Raw genomic sequence first — 26,027 nt, forward strand, 5'->3', positions numbered from 1 at the left:
ATAACACACCTCCACCACGTGGATATCATCACACACTGCCACGATGTGCCACACCCACAATGCACCACGCAACATAAGAGTCAAAATGGTACAAAGATGCCTTCTTTAAACAAAGGTGAGCAAAGCTAACCTTATCTAAACAAAGCATTTCAACCTTCTATTAGAATATCATGTTTCATGGAAGGTCTCAGTCCTTATCTTCAAGGCACTTAGGCCCAGATCTGCAGAGGTATTTAAGCTCCATTGAAATCAATGGACATTAGGGGGGTTAAATGCCTCTGAGCCTTTAGCATTTGGGCCTTTGACAAATGAAAGATTCCTTCCCATTCCAGAACTGCATTGATCATCACTGTCCCTCAGGCACAGTGGAGCTGTCTCCTGCCAGGGGAAGCTCATTTGTTCAGGAGACTGTTTTCTTGGTGTTAATCCGAGTCTCTGGACCCAACTCCCACAGGATCACAAAATCACCTGAACCCTCTTTCTGTTCCACTTGAAAGGGAGCTTCTGAAATCTGCCTTCAGTAGCATAAGCTCATAGCATGTCATAAAATAAACCTCCATAAGAATCCATATGCACTTTTTCCCTAGGGGGAAGGATGGAGAATGACTCACATGGGATGAAAGAAAATCATGTCACTTCATGCCTCTCTATACGATGCTCTGATGCCACAGTGAAGGGCATAGTATCAGAATATGTAAGGTAGAAAAGAGATTGGGGCCTCTTGTCACTGTCTAATCGTGTGTGTGTGCTCATTAAGATACCTGTAAATAACCTCCCATTTATCCTCCTGGATTTCAGAGGAAAGTCTGGAGTTTGGATTGGGGGTTAGAGCACTCTCTGGAGTTAGGAATATTTTGTTGCTGGGTTTCTCACTCTTACCACAACCCTAAAAGAGCATTCACTTTCAGTGCAGTGCCCCATCCTAGAGCCTGTGATACCTGAGAAGTGATATTTTAGCATTCCTACTTTTTGGTGATTCAGTTGTGAAGTTGCACTCCATAATATTTTATGGAAATATGCTTATGAGTTTAAATATAATGTAACTGGAATATGCTTTATGCAAAAGGTCTCTTGTAAAGTATCATTACAAAGCTATATAAAATATCCAATTTGTATGCATGTATCATCATTGTATCTGAAGCTAGAAATATGAAGTATAACTCTGAGCTCCTATTGTAAATGTGCAAAGTGTGGACCATTAACGATGGCTTAGAATCTTGATGGCTCCCATTGACTAGCACAATTGGTTGTAAATGGTTTATTTACCTGCAAGCCTTCCTGTGTTCCTGGGAGCCAGCCAAGGAAGAATGGAGGCTGGGGTCTCACAGGACATGTGAGCATGTCACCTGACACTGGAATCCATCTTAAACCTGGTATTTTTCCATTTAAAAGGAGGGGTGGGGATGCAGAGAGACAAAAGATTCCAGCCTTGTGCCAAAGCTATAAAAGGGGGTGGAACAAAACAAAGGAGGCTGCCAGTCATGAGAACACCCCTGATTTCCACCTAAGATGTCTGCTGGAACTAACAAGTCTGGGCCAGGGGAAAGGATTGGGCCAAGACTAGGAAGGAGTCTAGTTTGTGAAAGAAGCTTATTAGCATATCTCTGAGGGTGAGATTTTACCTGTAATCAGTTTCTTAATGTATTAGGCTTGGACTTGTGTGTTTTTGCTTTATTGTGCTTGGTAACTTACTTTGTTCTGGTCTGTCATTACTTGAAACCACTGAAATCCTACTTTTGTACTTAATAAAATCTATTTTCTTTATTATTGAATACAGAGTAAGTGATTAATACCTGGAGGAACAAACAACTGTGCATATCTCTCTATCAGTGATATAGAGGGTGAACAATTTATGAGTTTACCCTGTATAAGCTTTATACAGAGTAAAATGGATTTATTTGGGGTTTGGATCCCATTGGAAGCAGGGTGTCTGGGTGCTGGAGATAGGAGACCTGCTGAGCAGTTTTTGGTTAAAGTCTGCAGCTTTGGGGGCGTGGACCAGACCTGAGTCTGTATTGTAGCAGGCTAGCGTATCTGGCTCAACAAGGCAGGGTTCTAGAGTCCCAAACTGGCAGAGAAAACAAGCTCAGAGGTAGTCTCAGCACATCAGGTGACAGTCCCAAGGGGGTCTCTGTGACCTAACCCATCACATCAGTCTCCATCTCTCTCCCTGCTGGTCCACATGGAGCCACCCAACATACCTCATGAGAGAAACAACAGCCCAGGAACAGATCTTCAAAAAGGGTTTAATAAGAAAAAGCAAAAATTCACAATGAAGAAGTGTTGGGGACAAAAAAGCAGGGAAGTTCCAGACTGTCTGATCAATGGGAAATTAGAGGGGAAATCACAGCCCCTGTCTTGTCACACTTATTTCTTGCATCTAAAAAAACCCTGAAATCAAAAAGCTAATTGAAGCAGTTCCCAGGCAGGGATTGTCTCCAATACCCCGTTGGGTCAATCAGCATTTGGAACAGAAAGAGTCTAACCATACAGCATTTACATCCTCACAGGATATTTGATCTGAACCCAGCCATACTTATATTGATGTCCCAGAGATGCCATCATCAACGTCATCATAACCTGGGTCATGAGGAGGTGGGGACAGGGCATCCCTCTCAACCCCAGAGGCCCCTTCACTTCTTAGCGAGTTCAGACTCCATCCTGAAAATAGCAAGCAAGTCACATTACAGTCAATGTATTCATTCTCCACGCATGTGCACTCACATAATGGATGGACAACATACAGCATGGGCTTTGAATCAGCCCCCATCCACAGTTCCTCTTAGTGGGCCTCTGACATGTTTAAACCATTCTCTCTCTCTCTGTTCCTCAAAGAAAACGTGTGGGACCGGATACTGTCTGTTCTGAGACCTCCCTGGTGCAGAAGTGTGGGAATGGCAGTAAGCTGGTGACAACTCCCTGATAGCCCACTGGGAGCTGCTGTAACTGCTCACAGCTGATATAGTCCCTAAGGAACCACACACCAGCAAACACCTGGTGGCTGGAGCAGGGTGGGGACCCTAGCCCATGGGACTTGCCTGGACATCACAGATCTCACCCACCCACACAATGCTCACTCACATGTTATTCCCATCAAGACCAAAGAAATGCACATTTCATCCCAACCCAGTTTCCCCTGAGGTGCAAAGTGGGAGCTTAGTCCTGCGTCCCAGCTCTGATCTTGGGCTAATGGGGACATTTACATATTGAAGAGAGTGATTTCAAAGCCAGGCCACTAACTAACCCCACCCCAGGGGCCTGCTCTTCCCATTACCATCCAGGACACTGACACCTGGTTTGGGGAAAGGCACTTTGGCCCTGATCCTGCCAGTGGACACATGTAACTTTGATGATTTGGACAGTCCCATCGAAGTCACAGAGAGTATTCATCTGAGTAGACTGACAGATGGGATCTAGTATTTGTAGGATCAGGGACCTTATCTAGGAAATCTTCTCTCTTTCTTGATTTCAATCCATTTAACTCTGTTTAGCAGAGGTCAGGGAAGGGACACAGCTGGGAGTTTACCAACAACTGTATTTCAGTGCAGTGACAGTGACCTCTAGTGGCCAGTAAAGGCTCTTCCAGGTGAGTTGTGCACACTCCACTCACCTCTCCGTGAATCCCTGTTCCAGACACATTCCCCATGGGCCCCAGTGACTTCCTGGGCACTCGGTCCAGAACCAGGGTCATCTTCAGGGTCAGAAATTGCTCTGGCATCATCATAACCGTCCCCTGGGTCATCTCCATGCAGGGCAGGTTCCTCTGAAATAATGATGGGAATTAATGGTAATGAGAAGAGGCTTTCCACTGAATAGAGAAATAAACTTCATGCCAGGTGTGGCAAAGGAAGGACTTATGTGTATTATTTCTTATGAATGCCACATACACCTCAGTTTAGCTCTTTGATATTATCCTGCCAGGCTGTGCAGGGAAAATCAAAGGAGGCCATTGGAGGGGAAGCAAACAGGAAACATACAAATAACAAAAACATGGCTCCTTAAGGCAACAATGAGGGGAACTGTTAATTGTGGAATGCCCTTGTCATAAATATAACGGGAAGGGTAATCACCTTTATATATTCAGTGCTATAAAATCCCTCCTGGACAGAGGCAAAGTCCTTTTACCTGTAAAGGCTTAAGAAGCTCAGGTAACCTGGCTGGCACCTGACCCAAAATGACCAAGGAGGGGACAAGATACTTTCAAATCTGGACGGGGGGGAAGGCTTTTGTCTGTCCATGTAATACCTTTGCTGGGAACAGATCAAGGATGCAAGCTCTCTAACTCCTGTAAAGTTAGTAAGTAATCTAGCTAGAAAATGTGTTGAGTGTTCTTTGTTTTGGCTTGTAAAATTTGCTGTGCTGGAGGAAATGTGCATTCCTGTTCTTGTGTCTTTTTGTAACTTAAGGTTTTGCCAAGTGGGATTCTCTATGTTTTGAATCTGACTGCCTGTAAGTTTATCTTCCACTCTGATCTCTCTGATCTGTTCTCTTATCTTTTTTTGTTCTTCTAATAAAGTTCTGGGTTTTTTTTTTAAGAATCTGATTGTGGTTTATGGGTCTTAAAAATCCAAGGCTGGTTTGTGCTCATCTTGTTTATTCTCAAGCCTCCCCAGGAAAGGGGGTGTAGGGGTTTGGGGGGATATTTTTGGAAATAGGAACTCCAAGTGGTCCTTTCCCTTGTCTTTGTCTAAATCACTTGGTGGTGGCAGCATACTGTTCAAGGACAAGATGAAATTGGTGCCTTGGGAAAGTTTTTAACCTAAGGTGGTAAAAATAAGCTTAGCGGGTCTTTCATGTGGGTCCCCACATCTGTACCCTACAGTTCAGAGTCGGGAGGGAACCCGACAGCCCTTCCCTGGCTCCAGCCAGGCTAGTTTGGGTTAATTCTTCCCAGCCCTGAGCTCAGGATCAAAGGGCAGACTAGGGAATGAAGCGGGTGGAGCAGCAGTAGCCAAGGGGTAATGTGGCTTCCAGGAGGCAGATTCATCATTGCTCACCTCGGGTGTCAGGAGTTTGGAGGACGTTCCTCAAGGCAGGCTCCTCCACATTATCATAATCTAACTTAGACCCTCCTGGGGAAGCTCCCTCTGGAACAGCAAACATCACACTCAGCTTCCCCTGAACACACCCATTTCCCCAGCAGGTTTTAGTTCCCCATTAAAGGCCTGTTGTTTTAGAGTTTGGGCTTTTCATCATAGAGTTTGCAGGGGAAGTCACAGGGTGACCCAGGGGAAAAGGGAGACTTTGTGTCATTGTGTGTCATGGACATTGTGTGAAACAATAATTGTGCCACCTTTATTTCCTCAAAAATAACTAAGGCCCAGCCCTGCCCCACAGCATCCAATAGCAACTTTGTCATACCCTTCAATGAGATCAGGATCTATGCTGGTATTGAGCTAACCCTGGACCTGTTTCATAGATTCATAGATGTTAAGGTCAGAAGGGACCATTCTGATCATCTAGTCTGAACTCCTGCACAACGCAGGCCACAGAATCTCACCCACCCACTCCTGCGATAACCTCTCACCTATGTCTGAGCTACAGAAGTCCTCAAATCATGCTTTAAAGACTTCAAGGAGCAGAGAATCCTTCAGCAAGTGACCCGTGCCCCATGCTACAGAAGAAGGCGAAAAAACTCCAGGGCCTCTTCCAATTTGCCCTGGAGGAAAATTCCTTCCCGACCCCAAATATGGCGATCAGCTGAACCCTGAGCAGGTGGGCAGGATTCAGCAGCCAGATACCCAGGAAAGAATTCTCTGTAGTAACTCAGATCCCACCCCATCTAACATCCCATCACATGCTGTTGGGAGGTAGTAGCTGCCACACCAGAGCTGATCATTGTGAATTCCACTGAACTCTATAAAGACATGGTTTAAAGTCCTTACAGTATATGGGCTGGATCGTGAATTCGGCTATATGCTCCTGTCAAGGAGGCGGGGGGGTAAGATCATGGGGCACAGATCAGGGGTTGTACAGTGACACGTGTCAGCTGTGGAAGTCAGATTCTTTCATACAGTGTGAATATTTCTCTGCCCGATTCCCTGAAGCTCCTCCCCTGGGAGAGAGCACAGTCAACCACATACAGAAAGGGTCAGGATTTGTTCACATTTCCATCAAGAGCTGGACAGAAATCTTTTCTGTGTCTCTGTTCCCCCCCCCCCACAACCTTGTTACCTTGTTCTGATCCAGGATCATTTTCCCCCTCACTGTCCCCGGTGTAATACTGCAGCTTCGTCACTGAGTCGTCTGAATAGGAAACTGGAGAGATGGTAAATGGGATGTTATCACAGTGAGAGCAGCAAAACTGGCTGATGGGCAATGCATCTGGGTTCTGGAGCAAAATTTATGGTCTCACTATATTGCTTCCTCAAGAGAAGATACTGAATTCACAGCGACTGAGTGGTGAGAGGCTGACACAGACTTTCTAAGCTAAATATCAATATTTTTGTAGTAAATGTGGCTTGGGGGTGGATAATTCAGACTGGGAAGATGCTGGGAACAGCCATATTGACCTCATGAGGTGAGGCAGGAACTAAGTGAGCCTTTTCCCATGGCATCCCCTCCTGTGGGTTTCATTCAAATCCTTCTCATGAACTGGGCAGCCTCTTTTGAGTCACACTCAAGGTGTAAGAATCTCTTTAGAGAGGAATGTTTATCTTCTCCTCCTGAATGTTGCTACTTCATGGCCTGATCCAGCAGAAAATTTTGGTTGAGGCTGCTGGTCCAGATCTCCTCAGCCACAGACATGACTCCCATTTTGTGTGGAAGATACTCCCCCATCCCGCCTTTTTGCCAGATAAGGCCACACTCCTCCCATGATCAGAGTCTGTGACCAACTCCCACCCTTAGTAGAGAGGAGAATATGGATCTCAGAAGTAGCCTCACGGAGAAGCACTGGCCATGCTCAGAGTGTCCCACAATGTGCTAAACTGAGAGCAGCATCTTCCCAACTAATTGACATTCAGTCAAAAGGACGTGAACAGTCACTTTCTTGACCCATAACTAATTACCCCCTAAGGATGCAGGATGTACTGATGGGCCCGACTGTCTTCAGAATGGGGCTAGCAGAGTCTGCTAGGGAAGAAACTCATTCATCTCAGGCCAGTAACTGGCTGGTCTCTTCACAGACCCAGCAACTGCAGCTATCCAGGACTCACAGGCTTGAAGGCTGCAGAGATTTAGCTCTAAGTCAGAGCTTTAGAATGCAGAGTGCATTAGAGATTTTCTCTCTGTTAGGAATGATACACACAGACCTGAGCGATCAAACATTTCCTGCTTCTTTCTCATCAGGTTATAATCGATCTCCTCATACACAGCCTCAGAGAAAGGGTCCAAGGGTCTTCTGGAGCCTGAAAACAAAGGGCAGGGTTTGCACAGGGTCAGTGAAGCTAGGGATGGCAAACCCTATGAGATCATCCAGCCCCTGCACCCTGGTTCCTACAGCACATTCCCACTGCTCTGTCCAGTTTAGATTTCAGCATCCCAATTGGCTACTGTTTGTTTGTTCAATTGGCTATTTCACTGTCATTATGTTTTTCTTGATATTCAACCTATTCAACCAAGAGCTCTGAAGGAACTCAAATGTGAAATTGCAGAACTACTAACTGTAGTCTGAACATGATTTGTTGGGGAAGAGTCAACATGATTGTTGTGAAGGGAAATCGTGCCTCACCAGTCCTCTAGGATTCTCTGAGGGGGTCAACAAGCATGTGGACAAGGGGGATCCAGTGGATATAGTGTACTTAGATTTTCAGAAAGCCTTTGACAAGGTCCCTCACCAAAGGCTCTTAAGAAAAGTCATCTGTCATGGGATAGGGGGAAGGTCCTCTCATGGATCAGTAACTGGGTAAAAGACAGGGACAAAAGGGGAAGAAATAAAGGGTCAGTTTTCAGAACGGAGAGAGGTAAATAGTGATGACTCCCAGGGGTCTGTACTGGGACCAGTGCTGATCAACATATTCATAAATGCTCTGGAAAAAGGGGTAAACGGGGAGGTGGCAAAATTTGCAAATGATACAAAACTACTCAAGATAGTTAAGTCCAAAGCAGACTGCCAAAAATACACTGGGGTCTCACATAAATGCGTGACTGGGCAACACAATGTCACAAGAAATTCAATGTGATAAATCAAAAGTAGTGCACGCGGAAAATATAATCCTAACTATACAATAAAATGATGGGGTAATTTAAACATAAAATAATTTGGCTGTTACGACTCCAAGATAGATCTTGGGTCATTGTGGCTAGTTCTCTGAAAACAACCACTCAATGTGCAGTGGAAGTCAAAAAAGCTAACAGAATTTTGTTAATCGTTTGGAAAGGGATAGATAATAAGACAGAAAATATCATATTGCCTCTATATAAATCCATGGTACACCTACATCTTGAATACTGTGTGCAGATGTGGTCACCCAATCTCAAAAGAGATATATTGAAATTGGAAAAGATTCAGAAAAGGGCAACAAAAATGGTTAGGGGTATGGAATAGCTGTCATATGAGTAGCGATTAATAAAACTGGGACTTTTCAGCTTGGAAAAGAGATGATGAAGGGGGGATATGAAACTATAAAATTGTGACTGGTGTGGAGAAAGTGAATAAAGAAGTGTTATTTACTCCTTCTCATAACTCAAGAATTCGGGGTCACCGAATGAAATGAATAGGCAGCAGGGTTAAAACAAGCAAAAGGAAGTTCACACAACACACAGTCAACGCCTGTGGAACTCTTTCGCAGAGGATGTTGTGAAGGACAAAAGTATAACAGGGTTCAAAAAAGAAATAGATACATTCATGGAGGATAGGTCCATCAAGGGATATTAGCCAGGACGGGCAGGGATGGTGTCCTTAGCCTCTGTTTGCTAGAAGCTGGGAATGGGCGACAGGGGATGGATCACTTGAGGATTACCTGTTCCGTTCATTCCCTCTGAAGCGCCGGGCCTTGGCCACTGTTGGAAGACAGGATACTGGCCTAGATGGACTTTTGGTCTGACCCAGTATGGCTGTTTTTATGTTCTGATATAAGGGTAAATCTACACTGCAATCTGGAGGAGTGATTGCAGCATGCATAAACACATGTGAGCTGGCTTTGATCGAGCTAGCCACGTAGCTGTGTCAGCACACACAGCAGCACAGGCTAACCTTCCGTGTACAATCTTGCCTAGGAACCTGGGTGCATACTCCAGTGGCTAGCCCACATCACAGCCATGCTGACGCAGCTACACTGCTGTTGTTATGCCAGCTAGCTTTTACCTTTGCCAGCGCTGCCATCGGCCATGTACCCCGACGAGACCCAGGACCCGGGCACTATGGAACCCCTCACCCAGACGCTGGTAGGAAGTAGCCCAAGGAAACTGGACTTTGGTCCCGTTACACTGTCAAAACCTGAGTCAACATGTTTTAGATGGATCCTGAGCTAGGTAAAATAAATACCTTGGGTATTTCTACATGTGCTGCAATCACTCCTCTCATTGCAGTGTAGATATTTCCTAAATGCCTAGTAGAACTGTCTGATCTCTTTGGCCATTATCACCCAAGCTCTTTTGCAGCATTTCTCCTTCCTCGTACCCTCCCTCCTGCTGTATCTCTCTATTCTGGATCTTTCCCTCACATAGATTTTCTTGTACTTTTCTAAATGGAATCTCAACATGTTATTTTTTGAAGAATACTTGAAGTCTCTTTGTATTATTTTCTCCAGTGAGGCGGACTGGCCTCCCTCCCCACTTTAGAGTGAGGGACCACTATACTCCCTCTGGTGGGCGGAGCCAAACCTGCCCTGCCCCCATGGCCGGAATTACCAGGGCAGGACTGAAGTATAAAGGGAGGGCCTTGCATCTCATTGGAGTGGGAGCCAGGGAAGGAGACAGAAGTCTCCAGCCTGCTGCAGAATTCTGAAGCTGGACCTGCACTGGGCAACATCCTGTCCCCAAAGGAGACCGACCCTGGAGAGAAACTGCTGGCACTGCCATTAGCCAAGTACCCCCGACGAGACCACGACCGTGGGCACTGTGGAACCCCTCACCCAGATGCTGCTAGGAAGTAGCCCAAGGAAACTGGGCTTTGGTCCCATTACACTGTAAAAACCCAAGTCAACATGTTTTAGCTGGATCCCTGCTGATCCAGTGGTGGAACAGTGCGCCACTGTTAGGGCCCTGGGCTGGGACTCAGTGGAGTAGGGTGCGCCAAGGTCCCCTCGTCCCCTGCTGCCAATCCCATCCCTGGGGTGGCAGCCTCCCCATGTTAGGCCAAGAGGTCTGCTGTCTGCCAGAGCCAGGTCATCAAAACTGTCTGTTTGGTGCTCTGCCCTGCCTGAGAGCCTGAATCCCTAGACTGTTTGGTGCTCCCTGCTCTTCCCCACCCAAAGAGCTAGACTGTGTCTTTGCTGGCTGCCTTAGCCAAGAGGCTTAGGCAAAGCCTGCTTCCCACTCTGCCGTGCCCAGAGGGCCAGAGCTTCTCTTATAAACCATGAACTGCTCGCTGTCCCAGCCAGGATGCTCTGGACTAAAGACTGCTTAATCCCCCTCCACCTAGAACACCAGGGCTCTAGACTCTTGATTGGCAGCAGCTCTGACAGGAGACTGTGAACTCTAGACTGCTTACACATCGGCCCAGCAAGGGGGACCCCAGCCTGAGTGCTACTGCCTGACACAGTGAGAGGGAGTGGGCTCACTCTCCACTTGAGAGCAAGGGACCACTGCATTTCCCCTTTGTATTATTTCTCTGTCGTCCCCACTAGTTTCAACTCTTCCCAATGTAGTGTCATCTGCAAGGGTCACTGCTGTGCCGTTCATTTCCATGGCCAGATCAGAGCGGAAGATATTAGATATGACAGGACTTAAGATGGTCCCTGGATCCCCCACAAAGCTCTCCCTGGCACGTACACCTTGGGCAGGTTACAGGGCTGCTACTAGCAGGCCAGACTTCTGTACCTGACATGCACTGGCTACAGAGCTTCCCTGCAAGAGAGGTACATACCAGACGTGTTCACCATAAGATACCTTAATACTCCGACAGGTACGGCTGAAGTTAGTTTAAACAAGGTATGTAACACACAGTGCCAACTAGTGGCTGAATGGCATAATACAGTTTAGCCTTCCATTACATCTCCCCCTTTGAGTTCTACATTCCTACCATTTACAAAATTTACGTTATCATGGTATCTTTATAGTTTAGCACAGATCAGTCTATTAAGTGTCTCTTTTTAGTATATAGGTCTGTCTCCTAGCCTTGGATAAAATTTTGGGTTTGACTTTGGATACTTTTATATCCTCCTTACTAATATGTATAAACAAAGAATGAAAACACTGTGTGTTGCTTCCAGATGGGGTTTATAGCACAATGAAAAGAAATAAGGAAAAGAGTTAAAGTGTTGCTGGGTATGGTGGGAGTTTAGTATACAAGTGTACACTTGAAGACTGCCTCGACCCTTATCTCAAGGCAAGGTCAAGCCACCAGATGGGAAGGGCAAGGGGGGGTGGGCAAACATAAGAAACACTAAAATGCCAGAGAAAAGGTGACCCTGGCTGAAACATAACCTTACTCCTTACCCCACCCATTGGGTACAAAAAGAGGTGTTACCAAAATCCCCATACTATGATCCTCCAGAATGGAACATGACCATAAATTGTAAGGGGTGGGACCAAGGGATAAAATTAAACCTGCTAAGAAAAAGGGAAAAAGGATAGGGAAAACTCTGTAGCATACAGAGCTGTGGATATGCTTGCCTGGTTAACCCCACTAAACATTGCATTGCCTGCACTTGGATTATGGTCTTCTGCTTTCTGTTTGCGAGATAAGAACCAAGAGAGCGGCGAGGGAAAAAGCTCTAACATCTCTCAGTGGTACTAGCTTTCTAATTACCCAACCCAAACACGTAACAACTTGGTCATCTGGCTTTCCATCAGTAGCAATGACTGCCTGACGCCTGTTTGGAATCTCTGAGTTTTCTTCCTCTTCTTCTGCCTCTGCCATCTGTAGAGTTTGCTCTGTTCATTGTTCTTTCTGAGGTACACTGTATGCTCCAGCATTTTATCTTGAGTTTATTTGTACTGGGTCTCCTTTCAAATATCCCTCTTTCAAGTTCTTCCGCTTTTCTCATGAGGCCCATCATGGCTGCCCCACTGAGTTGAAGAACGCTGTTGGTCTTTGATCCTTTGACCACATGCATTCTGAATGAGAAGTTTTTGTCTTGAAAGAGATTTCTGTGGTGAACTGTCACACGCAATTCAGAATGCCTCCAGTGTTAGTCAGAGCTGTGGCAAGTAACTTCATCTCTGGGAGGGGTTGAAGGTGATTGTAAGGCCCTTCTGAGATGACTGTTACATCTGCTCATAAGTCAATTTTAAAGTCAATAGTGTTTCTCTGAATGATCAGTTTCACTCTCCAGGCAGGCTCTCTATCTTCACACAGGATAGATCCAAGAAACAATTAGCTCTTGATTGTCTGTAATATTAATCAATTCCCTGACTGCGTTCATGTGGGAAACAACTGCAAAACGTCCATGTTTCATGCATTTAATATATCCTGAATGTTTGAGTGGAATTGGCTCCTCTTAGCCAGGGAGGTCTCCCTCTTTACCTCACCCGTTTTGTGGTATTAACTTGTTTCATTCAGGCTGCGTTTGTTAACAGCTTCTAAGCTATTTGAATAGCAGTGTAGGGGTGACGTCTGTTTTGAATTGTAGTTCCTCTGAAGGATTTTTATCTGTTAACCCAATAACCAGCCTCTCTCTGATATTTTCATGTTTGCTGTTCCTGAATCACAGTTATCAGCCAAGGCATGCAGAGCTCTTATAAACTATTCAACATTTTCCCCTAGTCCTTAAATTATCTGGTGAAAACATGCCCTTTCATAAACCACATTTCTCTGAGGGTACAGTCGAACCTCAGAATTACAAACACGTTTGAATGGAGCTTGTTCATAACTCTGAAACATTCATAACTCAGAACAAAATGTTACGGTTGTTCTTTCAAAAGTTTACCACTGAACATTGACTTAATACAGCTTTGAAACTTTACTATGCAGAAGAAAAATGCTGCTTTTAACCATCTTAATTTAAATGAAACAAACACAAAAACAGTTTCTTTACCTTGTCAAATCTTTTTTTAACCTTTCCCTTTAATTTTCTTAGTCATTTACATTTAAGACACTACTGTACTATATTTCCTTTTTTTTTTTGGTGTCCGGTGCTGCCTGGTTGAGTACTTCCAGTTCCAAATGAGGTGTATGGTTCACTGATCAGTTCTGTAACTTTGAGGTTCCAGTGTATAAAGTATACATCAAACAAAGCCAGAACCCTTCATAGTCATCTTTGTGACTGTCTTCAGGAAAATCAAAGGATTGAAAGAAATGCTCTGCTTGCTTCCAAATAGCACAAAGTAAACACCATACCTGTATAGCTTCAGTTTCCTTATGGAGTTTTGTAGCAATTTGAAATCTTGCTAAATGCTGCTTCTATTCTGTCAATTATGAAGGTTTGTCAAAGCTGAAGTTCTCTGGTCAACGAAGAAGGAGATGTTGATGAAATCCTGCAAACTGTGTTGCTTTTTTTTCCTGTCTGCATCCTTCATTACTCCTCCTTCTGTCTGCAACTTCTGTTGCTCTCTTTCTTCTGTTTTTCTTCTCCTCTGGCACTGCTTAACTTCAGGCACCATGTCACATACACCTTGGACATGGAAGGTGGCAAGGCTGCTATAAGCAGGTCAGGCTTCTGTACCAGATATGGATGGGCTACAGAGTTTCCTTTCCAGAGAGATACTCAACAGATGTGTTCACAATAAGATCCCTTAATGCACTGCCAGGCATAGCTGAGGTTAGCAAATGTAAGTTGTTACATGCAACAGCACTTTGTGGCTGAACAGTATAATACAATTTAACCTTTCACTACCCTGCCAATGCCCCACCCTCCTTAGGCACAGCTCCGCCTGTTATTTCAGAGGCATTTCACACAGTGACACCAAGCAGGACCCACCTCTGCGCTGTGCCCTGGCACTTTGCACCTGCGCCCCCAGAATGATTAAGACCAGGCAGAGCAGGGCCCCCAGGATAATGCAGACGACCACGGGCACCGTGACTCTCCCACTGTCGGTCGGAGGGCGGCGCGAGGGAGCTGGATGGAAATGAACATGGAAGAGGGAGAGATTACCCTGTGAGAGTCTGGGGGGCCCAGGGAGCTCCCCAGTCACTTATTGCAGGGCCCAGGACAGCAGGGTAACGGGCTGGGACACAGTCTGTGCACCATGGGGGCAGTTCACAGGCTACTGTTTAAATCATGGGCCCTGCCCTGTCAGCTGGAGCCAGCAGACAGGAATCGCCAGGCTCAGCACGGCCTGCAGTTCCCACCCGGGTGTCATTCAGCCCTAGATTTCACAGGCCATGTGTAAGGGGACTGTTGGCCCCTTACTAAAACTCGGTGGGGGTGTTTCGGTTGGCTAGCTCCCAGTACCAGAAGGAAGGGGAAGGGTTGATAGGAAAGCAGGACCCTGAGACTGACAGTCCCCAGGAACAATGGGGAGAGGCCAATGCCCCAAGTCAGCCTGAATGACAGGGCGGGCAGGCTAATCAGGGAGTCGGGAGGACAAGGTGGGTCCTGTCCTCCCTGTGAGCTGGAATTGCCTTGGTCAGACAGGGTGGGGCCGATCTAAGGAGAGAGCCGGGGCGTGAGCTGAGCTGCGGAGCAGAGCCGCGCCAGATCCAGAGAGAACCAGAGAAGCAGCCCCGGGGAGCAGGTCAGTGCTGGGAGCAGAGTCACAGAAGCAGCCTGCAGAGCAGACCTGTGCTGGGAGCAGAGCTGCAGCAACCAGAGCCAGAGGGGCCGGAAAATCAGCCCAGAGCTGGAGGCAGAGCAGCAGCAGCAGCATTGAGGCAGAGTGGAGCAGGAGCTGGGGCTGGGGCTGGGGCTGGGGCTGGGGCAGTCTGAAGCCAGGCACGGTGAGGAGCTGAGGAGAGTGAGGGGGACCCTGGGCAGCGGGCCCAGAGCAGGGAGATGCCCCCAGCCAAGAGGCCTGGCAGGCCAGACTTGGAGCGGGATCGTAACCCCAACTGGGCGGGGGCGATGCGGGGAAGAAGGGTCCTGCCACCTTCAGCCTGAAGACGTGTGACCACCACCAGAACAAGTGTTGGACCTGCAGTATCCCTGCAGCACAGCCAGGGCCTGGGCAGGAGCTCTGGGATGTGCGAAGAACAGACTGAACTTCCCTTACAGTCCAGAGACGCTGGTTGTGATGTCCCCGTGCCACAGAGTAGGGTGACGTGTTTTCCTTTAACCTTTCCCACTTTTTCCTTATTTTTTAAATTGGTTGCTGTTTAATAAATTGTATTTGCTTTGTACTGCATGTAATGATCAGTGGGTCAGGGAAGCATCCAGTGTAGAGAGAGCACCTGGGAGTGGGGACACCTTAGCCCCTGCCCTTAGTGACCATGGCAAGGTGGGGGGTCAAACTCCCCAGGAATCCTGGGCCCAGCCTTGTACAGGTTACGAGGACTGTGCCACACAGGAGCATGGAAATGGAAAGGGAGCCCTTGACGTCAGGCAGGCCTCTGGGTAAGGGAAGTGGGAGCGAGGACTCAGATCCTTTCGCTAGCCCATTTCACTGGGGTAGCGTATAAGCCAGGAAAGTTCCCCACAATAGCGGGACCATTCCCCTGCTTACTCATGGAAAGGAGCTCCTGTCCTTAGGCTACAGCTTGCAGCTCATCCTCTGTGACCCAGCACCAGGTAAATTTAACTCTGGATGGGAGCGGGGGATGTTTTACCTGTTCTACTCAGTGATGCTGTCGTCTCTGTCACACCTGCAAAGGGAAAGGGAGGAAAGTTGGAGTCTGGAGTAAGGGGGAGGTGATGTGTTGGTCACCGGATAGCATCCCCCTCAGATCTCCAGACATCACTTCTACAAAGTCCCTCAGAGCAGCACAGGGTCTGTATGTTAGTGATTTCGGGCCCAAGTCCCCCTATGCTGACTAGGAACAAACCAGCACACTGGGGTCTGTGATGGATGCAGGGGTTATGTGGGCTGATGTCTGAGCTAATATGGCCCCACAAAGCTTCCACCCCACAGCATCCATGATGCTTCTGCACACAGGAGATGGGAGGGCCTGGCCTGTGATCAAGATGGGGAGGCAGTTGGATCCATCCTCCTTCCAGAAAATTACAGCATGTAGCAGAAACATCTCCTGTCACTCACCTGAGCAATTCACGGCAACATCTTCCTTATGACCACAGTTGCTCTCACCCCAGGGCTTGGCCGGACAGTCCCAGAGAGATGACTCCGTCCCTCTGCAATTCAAAGTTTCTACCCAGATGGGACCAGTCCCCTCACCGAATGCAGCCTCGCCTGGGACTGGTACAGCAGATCCACAGCCCAGTTGTTTACACACAACGTTCGAATCCGCCATATCCCAGGAATCATCACAAACTGTTCCCCAGGAGCCACGGTACCAAACCTCCACTCTCCCCGAGCATCCGTCCTCTCCTCCCACGACACGTAACTTCTCCTGATCTGGAAATGCAGAAACCTCACATGTTTTTGGGACAGCTGGGAAAGTCCTTCGGGACCAAGAGGGAGACAGTGAAAAGCAGAGGTACCTGTGCAGCTTGTAGAGTTCGGGCATTCGGCAAACAGGGTCTGAGGTGGTTTCTCTTTTTTTCCTATGCAGAGAAAATGATTAACTGAACAGACCGAGAAGAGTGTATGATGTAGGAGAGAGTAGGGCTTATCTGTATATGAAACCACTACATTTCAGCAATTTTATAAACTGAAATCTAAAATCTATTTTGTTTCATAGCTAATGGATTTATTACTCAGTGGATTCTCGTAATGTTGAAACCTTTATTCAGCTCGCTGCTGGTGTGTGCGCGTTTGTGGGTATCTGAGTCTCTTCCATCCACCCTGTGTACAACTGCTCTTGACCCTCTTTGAAGGTAAAGAGATTTGTCAGCTGAAACACACCCACATTATTGTGGGGATCCAGAGACATGAAATGGTAGTAATAGAATTGAGGATTGTACCTATTGGGTTACGGGAAGTGGGTACCCACTCCAGCCCTGAAAGGGTAGGAAAAGCCCTGCAGAGGGCTGGGGCTGGGGAAGGAAATAAAACCCCAGCTGACCGGGAGAAGTGGCGGCAGCTGGGGGCTACGCCCCAGTCAGGGCCCAACTGGCTCTATAAAGGCTGTGAGCCAGAAGCCAAAAGAGACCTCTCCCTCTCTAGCTCTGAGATGGAGGGACCAGGCTGCAGTGACCTGAATAGAGGACCTAGTTTGGAGCAGGACCGGGGAAAGGCCAAGGGAGCCGGGGAGCTCCCGCTTAGGAAAGCCCCAGGCTGTGGGCCTGGTAAGATCTATTAGGTACAGGGGTTGCAGGGGCAGCCACGGGTAGGCAGAGGCAGCAGGTCCAAACCCAACCTTGTTGGTGATGAGTGGCTCATACTGCAGTCTGCCCCAGGGCGGAGGGGGCTAGCTGGTGACTAGCAGGAGCCTCTGACTGAGGTGAGGTAGGGATAGTGGGTGGGGGATTCCCCTGGGAGGGGGAGACCCAGAACTGTGGGGTACCGCCAGGGGGCAGCACCCAGTGAAAGGGGCAGCAGCAGAGCTAGTCTTCAGGCAACTTAACAAGCGTAGCTGGCCTGTATTAGGCTGTTTGACTGGTCATACCACCTGATTGGTGGGAAGGGTCGGCAGTCCAGCTTTTGAGTCCAGCAACCATTCAGCAACTGCTCAAAACATTTCCCACAGCTAAGATACCTCATTTTCCTGTCTTGTTCACAGTCTTGCTGTTGCCTTGACCCCAGACTTACCCCTTGCCTTGCTCCAGGTAACCTGGTCCTGACCCTGAGCTCCGATTTCTGCCTTCGGCTCTGGCCTCTGGCTCTGACCCTTGGCTCGAATTTCTGGCTACCAGCTCCAGCTCTAACCACTGGATATGACTCCTGCTCCAACCACTCAGCATGACCACTCACGTCCTAGTCACTGACATTGGGCCCATCTCTGATTGTTCATCCCAAAAGTACAGCCACAGAGATTCCCAAATGATGTTTGCTAATGGGAGGCATTCGCAGTGGAGCTGGAACAATTTTGACAGTTGGGGTGCTGAAAGTCAGTGGTCCGCAAACTTTTTACCTTGCCCCTTCTTACCCCATCTATGCTCCCTCTTCCCCCGAGTTGGGGCCAGGAGTGGGCTGTGAATCGGGGTAAGGTGACTCAGGCTGGGACCACACCTTGCGGGGCTAGCAGCGGGACCCCGTATCTGGGACCAGCAGTGGAGCATGGGGCTGGCAGCTGGGACCCCTCGCAAACTGATTAACCCCTTGCAACCCAAGTTCCCATGCCTATGGGCATTTGTAGGCTCTCACTAGGTGATTGCACCGTGTAACACACAGCTTGTATGAATAACTCCCATGTTTGTTTTCCAGGTGCTGTATTGAGAATTGCCAATGAAAATATGTCTGTCGCTACTGTGAATGTAAAACTGTCTGTACTGAAAAGTAAATACATTCAAAATTTCTATCACACCCTTTCAATGAGTAAAACATGTAGTGGGTGTGTGCATGTGTGTGCACAGACAGTTTCAGAATTACCACTGCAAGAAATATGGGTCTCTTCTGCTCGGTTTTCACAGGACTGCTGTTTCCATATGCCTGATGGGCACTGCCAAAGGGACCGGTGCTGCTCACTGCATTCAACATGGTCCAGCCATGTGGGACCAGAACCTGCTCCATATGCCAAGTCTCCTGCAATCTGCCCTTCATCCCCACAGTTCAGCTGTTTGCAGACAATTGCTGGGGTGACTCTAGACATCCGATTGGAGCAAACAGTGCCCCACGTCCCATTGTAGAAAACCTCCAGCCGCCCAGCACAATCACTGTTGCTCACCAGCCTCAAATCCGTGAATTCTAGAAGGAAGTGCACAAAAAGGAAATTTAAATCATCTGATTCTGAAATGAACTGGTGTGAGGAATGAAATCCCAGTGATTGTTCATCCCAAAAGTATAGCCACATCATTCTGCAGGAGCAAGTGTCAGAGAGAATCACATTAAGAATGAGAGACTCTCCTGGACCCTACAGGCCCATTAGAAATGCAATGGTCACCTCTGAAAAGTCACCAGTTCCCAGCAGTTACAGACACAGATACCTGCAATACAGCAGTGACTGTCCTCCCAACACTAGAGAAATGCTGTGATATCTCCCAATATTCCTGGGTGGGAACATATGAGAAACGGTGACTTTCTAATCATGACCCCAGTAGGTAGGTAGAAGAGTAGAGTGTCCATATTTTCTCAAAGGGAAAATGGAACACCCTATGGGGGGCCCAACCCCAAAACCTCCCTTCCTTTCCCCACCACCTGAGACGTGGGGCCAGCCTGAACCTACCCTGCCCCCCACCTACACAGGGACAGCCTGAGGTTCCCCTATCCCCTCAGCACGTGGGCCAGCCTGAGCCCCCCTGCCACCCACCCATGCGGGGTCAGTGTGAGGCCCCCTTCTTTCATCCCGCGTACACAGCGGCCCAAGACCCCTGCTGTCCTCCCACGTTGGGCTAGCGTTGCCACTGTCCCCCTCTTCCCCTACATGTTCCTCCGCACTGCGCTAGGGGTGCATTCCACTTTTTGGCAAAACTTGCATGTGTCCAATTTGCTCTTCCCAACTCATGATCCCTTGGCAAGAGGAAACAAGAGAAATGCCCAGTTTTGCCAAAAGAATCGGGACGACCGAGGCAGGCTTAAAAAAGAGAGTGTCCTGGCCAAAATGCACTGTATAGGCACCCTATAGAAAAGACAGTGAGGGAGAGGCTCTATCATTCTCAACTCTCTCCTCAAATGTCTGCCCCTTCCATTAAAACCCCTGGTAACCAGGCTCACATGAGCATTCCCGGACCAGACCTGAGCAGAGAACTCCCGCGTCCTCTTTGTGTCTGCAGTTGTGCTGGCCCCAGCCCCTGGAAGGACAGTTCCAAAGATTGGATTCGTTTCCAGAGCAGTTCACATCATCCAGCCAGATCTGTCCGGATCCTTCCCCATAATGAGCAGAGACAGTTGCATTGATGGCGCGTCCACATCCCAGTTGTTTGCAAACGACATCAGAGTCTGACAGATCCCAGGAATCATCACAGACCGTCCCCCAGCTGCCATTGTAATAAATCTCCACTCTCCCAGCACAGCGACCTGCCCCATTCACCAGTCTGATCCGCTGGTTCCCTGCAGGGATAGATCCCAGCTGTTAATATGCAATATGATGATTATTAAATAGCTTCCATGCAAATCAATGATGATGCTACAATGGCTGAGATATTGAAATGCTTTTTAAAATCTGTCTTTAACAGGAAACACAGAAAAGAAGAAAAGCTGAATAAAGAAATGAGGAATACTTTTTACAGAGCACTATTGATAAACAGCATGTGAGTGTAAGGGCCTAATTCTGAATTCCTTACTCATCGGAGTAATCCTTAAGGGAATCATCACATGGGTCAGAGATATTTGTGAAACTAAGGGTTAGCAGAAACAGCCCTTACTCAACATCTTGAATATTCTCAAACAACTCTTAAATGGTAAGCATCAAGGTGTCAAGGAATTATTAGGCAATTAATTTACCCAAAACCAAATATTCTTTTCAATTGTTACAGAATGGGGAGGGGGTGACACTGGCTGACCAGGTCATGCTAGAGTGTATTTAGATCAGTTCACTTGTGTAGATTAAAGTAATGGTTAGATGTATATGTGTGTATTCAGATGTTTAAACTATGAAAACTAGTGGAACGGTATAGGTGTTGTTTTTGTGTGTCTATTCCTGTCATAATATAATGCCAAACATTTACATGATAAATACACTTGTAGCTAAATAACACATCAAATAAATTTTGTGAAATGCTAAGGATTTAAGGACTTTAACAGAAAATGCTAATTTCAAAGGAAATAGCCATTATGAATAAGGTCTGAGGTCAAAAATCTAAGTGCATTTCTCACTCCCTGTCATCAAAAGAAAAGCCCACATGGGTAGATTGTCAGCTTGTTTTCTGTGAGCTTGTTTTCTTATGTTCTTATGTGAGAAGAAGATATAAATACGGATTCAAAGAAAGATCCTGTATCTCTGGACTGTTTGGATTCTAACAGAGAAGAATAACTGAATGAGAAGACAGAGATCCCCAGAGTTATTCTGGGTAGCCCTATGTGATGGGGTGAGCTCCCCACACTAGCCCTGTAAGAGCTGGGTTGGGCCAGGTGGGCCCAATCAGCTAATTACTATGCTAACAGTGGAGTTTTAGGCTGGAATCAGCTGGTTAGAGAGAGTCTCACCTGTTCAGGAACAGGTGGGACCTATAAAGCCAGGAAGGTGGCTAAAGCCTGGGGTTGTTGGGAAAGACTGTAGTAAGGCAGACAGCAGTCATGCCCTGGGAAGAGGGAGGAGTGTTTGGGGGCTGCAGGGAGATAGTCTGTAGTTATTCCCTGGGAGGAGGATTCTTGGGGCTGGCACACCCAGAGTGAGGAGGGGAACCAGAGTATAGGAAGCAGTCCTAGACTAGATGGTCTCCAACCCTAATCTTCTAATGCCCTGCTCAAAGCAGGACCAACCCCAACTAAATCAGTCCAGGGAAGGAGCAGTGTGGGGAGAGGGAGGAAGCCCAGAACTGCTGAGCTGTCCCTGGACTGGATCCCAGAAAAGAGGGCAGGCCTGGGTTCCCCTACCAGCCACTGATGGAGTGGCTCCTGGGCAGTGAATGGGAAGACGGCCTAGGACTGTTGATGGACTGAGTCCCATCAGGGGGAACACTGAGTGACCTAGCTGGAGGGCTAAGTCACAAAGAGGATGCTGCAGGTCCTGGATCAAGAGGCGCTGCAGACCAAAGTGAGAGTGATGGTGTGCAAACTGTGGATGGGGCGTTGGCCTCGAGAGCTAATCCCCAGAGTGACCAGGAGGAGATGCCAGACCGGCAGTGAGTAGAGTACCTCATGACACCCAGTTTATTACATCACTGCCACCATTTGGAGTTACAAACTGATTTACCTGTTATATTTTTACCTGCTATAGCCTCTCAATAACCCTCATTCATTCTTCTTAGTTAATAAACCTTTAGTTATTTACGATAGAACTGGCTGCCAGTGTTATCTTTGGAGCAAGTTCTGGGTGACTGACTGGTCCGTTGGGACTGGGAGAAACTTGGTGTGGTGTGATATTAGGATTAAGTGACATTTTATCACAACTTTCAGTTTGTCTGGGTGGCAGGTTAGGTGGTCTGTGGCTCTACAGTGAGATTGTATAGTGACCCAGGAGTTCATGTTTGTGACTGGCTTGGTGAAATCTAATTAGAGAACACACCACCAGTTTGGGGTGTCTGCCCTGAGTTAGTCACTTACAGTGGTGAGCCACTCCAGACAGCATGACAGCAGGTACCAGAACATTAGAGAAAAGTAGTCTTGGTACCACTTTATTTTACAAATAAAGGGAAAGACAGGCAAATTGGATCTGTGTGACTACAATGAAGTCCAAGACACTTAGGGCCTAAGTCTACCCTGCTGAAATCAACTGCGAAGCTCCCACTGACGCAATGGGAACAGAAATGGGCCCTTAATGTGCTGTAGTTACCCTGCAATTGGAATGGGCATGAAAAATATCAGTGCCGTAACATACACTGCATGATGTAGGGACTTAGTTAAAATATCTGTTACTTGTTTACTTTTACTGTTGGACCTTAATGTAAATATATACCAACAAAAAGAACAATAGAATTGTCTTGTACAATAGTCATGTACAACCAAGAACAATGGAAAAAAATCCCATCACAGATTTTTTTTCTTTAACCTTTAAATGAAGGAAAATTGCACGGTTATAGGATTAGGACTTAAGAAGGTCACATTATATTAGCAACTTTCGATGCATTTCCTAAGTGACAGAGGGTTAGATCCACAAAGGTACGTAGCTACCTAACTGCCTCTTTATACATACATAATATATAAATCATTACATATTTATTGAAGCAGGGACTTGACTCTCCCATATCCCAGGTGAGTGCCCTGGCCACCAGCTAGAATCAATCTCTACCTTTTTTTTGGATTCAGTGACTGATTATTTGTACAAAGTGGAACATTTCCAGCAGGAGAGACCCATGCCAGCACAGTCTAGAGTGACTAGAGCACTCACCTGTGTTCACCTCCCTGCTCCAAATCAGGCAGAGCAGGGATTGAATGTGGATTTCCCACCTCCCAGTTGAGAGCTTTAACCACTGGGTCATGTGTAAAATGGGGAGATGAGAGAGCTGACCTGGCTTACGTGCCTAGCTCCAGGAGTGGGTTCATGTCTGAGGTCCCTGAGCAGAGATAGGTGCCTACCTCTACCTGTTTGTCAAGGGGCTGAGGCATCGATCAATGGCAATTTGGCAACAAAATAACTTTGTGTATCTAGACCCTTCTCCCTTCCTTGGCATTTCACTGCTGGCAAATTTAGGTGGTTCCCTGTTCTGCTTTCTGGCTTCTGGTGCCTAACTCTCCCCATGCATTGTACAGGGAGCTGGGCGCGTGACTCATGGCTGAGGATCCCATTCGATGGCAAGGTACCTAGGAGTCAGGCCTTGCAACGCCCAAGGCCCTTGGGGGATCTAGCCCAGAGCTACTATCCATGGCAGCCTTGGTCAAAACAGATTGCATATGACTTCCTTTTCTTACTATTCTTTTCTGATTCAAGAGAGCATGGTTTTTTTTTAAGACTTTAACATAAAGAAGCCACTATATACACTAGAGCTGCTTGGAAATTCATCCTTTTCCCCACAAAATATGAATGACCGTGAATATTGTTCATGTTCCACAAATAAATTTGGGATTTTCATAGATCTGTCAAGTGATTAAAAAAATTAATTGTGCTGTTAATAATAGAATACCATTTATTTAAATATTTTGGATGTTTTCTACAGTTTGTGTGTTGTAATTGAAATAAATATATTAGAGTACAGTGCTCACTTTATATTTTTTATTCCAAATATTTGAAGTGTAAAAAATGAAAGCTACAGTATTTTTCAATTCAGCTAATACAAGTACTGTAGTGTAATCTCTTTACCACAGAAGATGAACTTACAAATGTAGATTTATGTACACAAAATAACTGCATTCAGAAAGAAAACAAATTGGTATTCTGTTTAACAGCGCAATTAAAACTGCGATTAATCATGATTTTTTTTAATCTCGATTAATTTTTTTAGTTAAATGCGTGAGTTAACTGTGGTTAATTGACAGCCCAAGTTCTTCAACACAAATCTGAACATTTTCAATGAAAACCAACTATATGAGAAAATTTGTAATCTTATTGTGAAGATTTCACAGGAAAAAATTTGAATTTTTTTGAACAGCTCTAATCCATAAAAGAGAGAGAGAGAGAAGGGTTGCTATAGTGCATTAACCCTATACCATGGCTATGCTTTGTTCTGCATATAATGTATTGTTACTATAAATGGGTCCCAGTTTGAATGGGTCTCAGATCCACATCAATTCAAGGACTGCTGAGATCACAGCACACGGTGGGGTGGAGGCAGGCCCTGGGGTGGGTCATGTTCCATTGAACAAGGACAGGATATTTATAAGATTTTCACACTAAGTCACCTGAGCAAATGACACCGACATCCTCAGCAATTCCTGCCTGGGCTGTCTCAGGCAGGGAGATGTCACAGAGAGTCAGACGAGTCTCATTTCCTCCACAGCGGACACTTTTCAGCCCCACGGGGCCCCTTCCTCGCTCAGACGTAGGGGGGTTATAAGCTTTCTCAGCGACTCCGCACTGGAGCTGTCTGCACACCACGCTGGCATCGTCCATGTCCCACTGGTCATCCAGGACTCTGCCCCACACGCCACGGAGGGAAATCTCAACTGTCCCACTGCAGCGGTTCTCTCCATTCAACAGTCTGAGTGCCTCAGAACGACCTGGGCTCACAGAGACAAAAAACATGCTGAAGAACACTCCCTGCTGGTACTGCATTAGAAATAATACACAAGTGGGATGTGAAACACAGGTTTCTGTGCCGACTGGAAAGTAACTATCACCGCTGTGCAGTGATACAGGGAACAACCTCTCTCAAGGGTTTCATTTGAGTGCTTTCACCTCCTTAAGGAGGCAATGTGAGTGGAGAGTGCTCAGGAACATCTGGCAGATCAGGCCTCTGGTTACCAAACCCCTATGTGCAAAAGTGCTCAGTGATCACTCAACACACTGACAGTGGTAGCGCTGTGAGGTAGCTGTGATTTACAATAGAAGTCTAGGTATTGGCCTGCAATGAGCTCACCAAGCGCCCCGCTTCCCTGCTGCAATTCCCAGATCCAGACTGCCAGGACACATGGCTCCTTTAAAGAAAACCCTGCCCTGTTTGTCCCCGTTCAATGTACATTGGTGGCCTGCGAGCATGGCGTCAGCTCCAAACCCATAAGGAGCTAACACAATAAAGGCTTTTCTGCACTCAGCAAGGATTTTCAAGGCCAGGTCTGCAACTGTGGACACTTGAGTTCCCTTTCTCACGAAGTCTAGCTATTGGCTTGCCTGGAGATGATACTGGAGGGATGAGTGACTTCTGGACAAGGGGGAAGATGATCCCATTTTTTTCTAAACATATATATTTTTCATTTTAAAACTTTGTTCACTATGAGCACATAAAGATGTTGAAGTTCCTTGTGGGAGAAGCGAAGACCCTTTCCGTTGATTAGGTCATGGGAGATTTATACAGTGTAGGCAGCACCTTACATTTCAAAGGAGCCAAAGTGCTCCCAAAATATGATCTGTAAACTTGTCAAATCTTCCTAAATATATAAACAGTTATAAGAATATACATACAGAGGACAGTAGTGACTCCATATTTAAAGATGAGATTAATATTACACTTAAGACAGGTATTCAATTAGTCTGTTTTTTATTAAAGTTGTGTATGGTCTGATTCTCACATGAACACTCCTATACTCTGAGCAGGAGTAAATGAGCCCTTAGGGTTAGTAAGAATTGGGCCCAATGTAATCTCCCCTTACTTCCCACACAGAATCTCTCTGTCAGTGTGACCCACATTCCTTGTACTGCA

General features: G+C 46.7%; 2 protein-coding genes and 2 long non-coding RNA genes across 6 annotated transcripts in view; 2 read left to right on the forward strand and 2 right to left on the reverse strand.

Moving 5' to 3' along the window:
* The window catches only part of LOC119860485 (scavenger receptor cysteine-rich type 1 protein M130-like), a 1,081,813-nt gene that overhangs the window by 142,118 nt on the left and 913,668 nt on the right, over positions 1-26,027 (reverse strand). The gene's annotated exons all lie outside the window — the stretch shown is intronic.
* LOC122460107 overlaps positions 1,574-26,027 on the forward strand; it is a 109,741-nt gene continuing 85,287 nt past the window's right edge. The window contains exon 1 of the long non-coding RNA XR_006281194.1: positions 1,574-1,738. This is a non-coding gene — a long non-coding RNA (uncharacterized LOC122460107). The remainder of the gene's footprint in view (positions 1,739-26,027) is intronic.
* The window catches only part of LOC119860592 (antigen WC1.1-like), a 73,524-nt gene continuing 49,727 nt past the window's right edge, over positions 2,231-26,027 (reverse strand). Inside the window, exons 6-17 of the mRNA XM_038414464.2 lie at positions 24,571-24,888; positions 19,870-20,184; positions 18,568-18,882; positions 16,578-16,640; positions 16,177-16,491; positions 15,749-15,784; positions 13,965-14,102; positions 7,254-7,349; positions 6,175-6,258; positions 4,998-5,087; positions 3,611-3,763; positions 2,231-2,661 (exon numbers count right to left, since the gene is read on the reverse strand). Coding sequence (XP_038270392.1) covers positions 2,537-2,661; positions 3,611-3,763; positions 4,998-5,087; positions 6,175-6,258; positions 7,254-7,349; positions 13,965-14,102; positions 15,749-15,784; positions 16,177-16,491; positions 16,578-16,640; positions 18,568-18,882; positions 19,870-20,184; positions 24,571-24,888 — 2,048 coding nt within the window. The 3' untranslated portion in view covers positions 2,231-2,536. The remainder of the gene's footprint in view (positions 2,662-3,610; positions 3,764-4,997; positions 5,088-6,174; positions 6,259-7,253; positions 7,350-13,964; positions 14,103-15,748; positions 15,785-16,176; positions 16,492-16,577; positions 16,641-18,567; positions 18,883-19,869; positions 20,185-24,570; positions 24,889-26,027) is intronic.
* On the forward strand, positions 16,778-18,496 carry LOC122460108. 3 transcript variants are annotated; one of them, XR_006281198.1, is made up of 2 exons: positions 16,778-16,913; positions 17,805-18,496. It is a non-coding gene; the product is annotated as an uncharacterized LOC122460108 (long non-coding RNA). The 3 variants fall into 3 exon arrangements; XR_006281195.1 differs by lacking the exon at positions 16,778-16,913 and adding an exon at positions 17,184-17,324; XR_006281197.1 differs by lacking the exon at positions 16,778-16,913 and adding an exon at positions 17,272-17,338.

This window comes from Dermochelys coriacea, chromosome 1 (genome assembly GCF_009764565.3).
Source record: "Dermochelys coriacea isolate rDerCor1 chromosome 1, rDerCor1.pri.v4, whole genome shotgun sequence".
Taxonomy (NCBI): Eukaryota; Metazoa; Chordata; order Testudines; family Dermochelyidae; genus Dermochelys; species Dermochelys coriacea.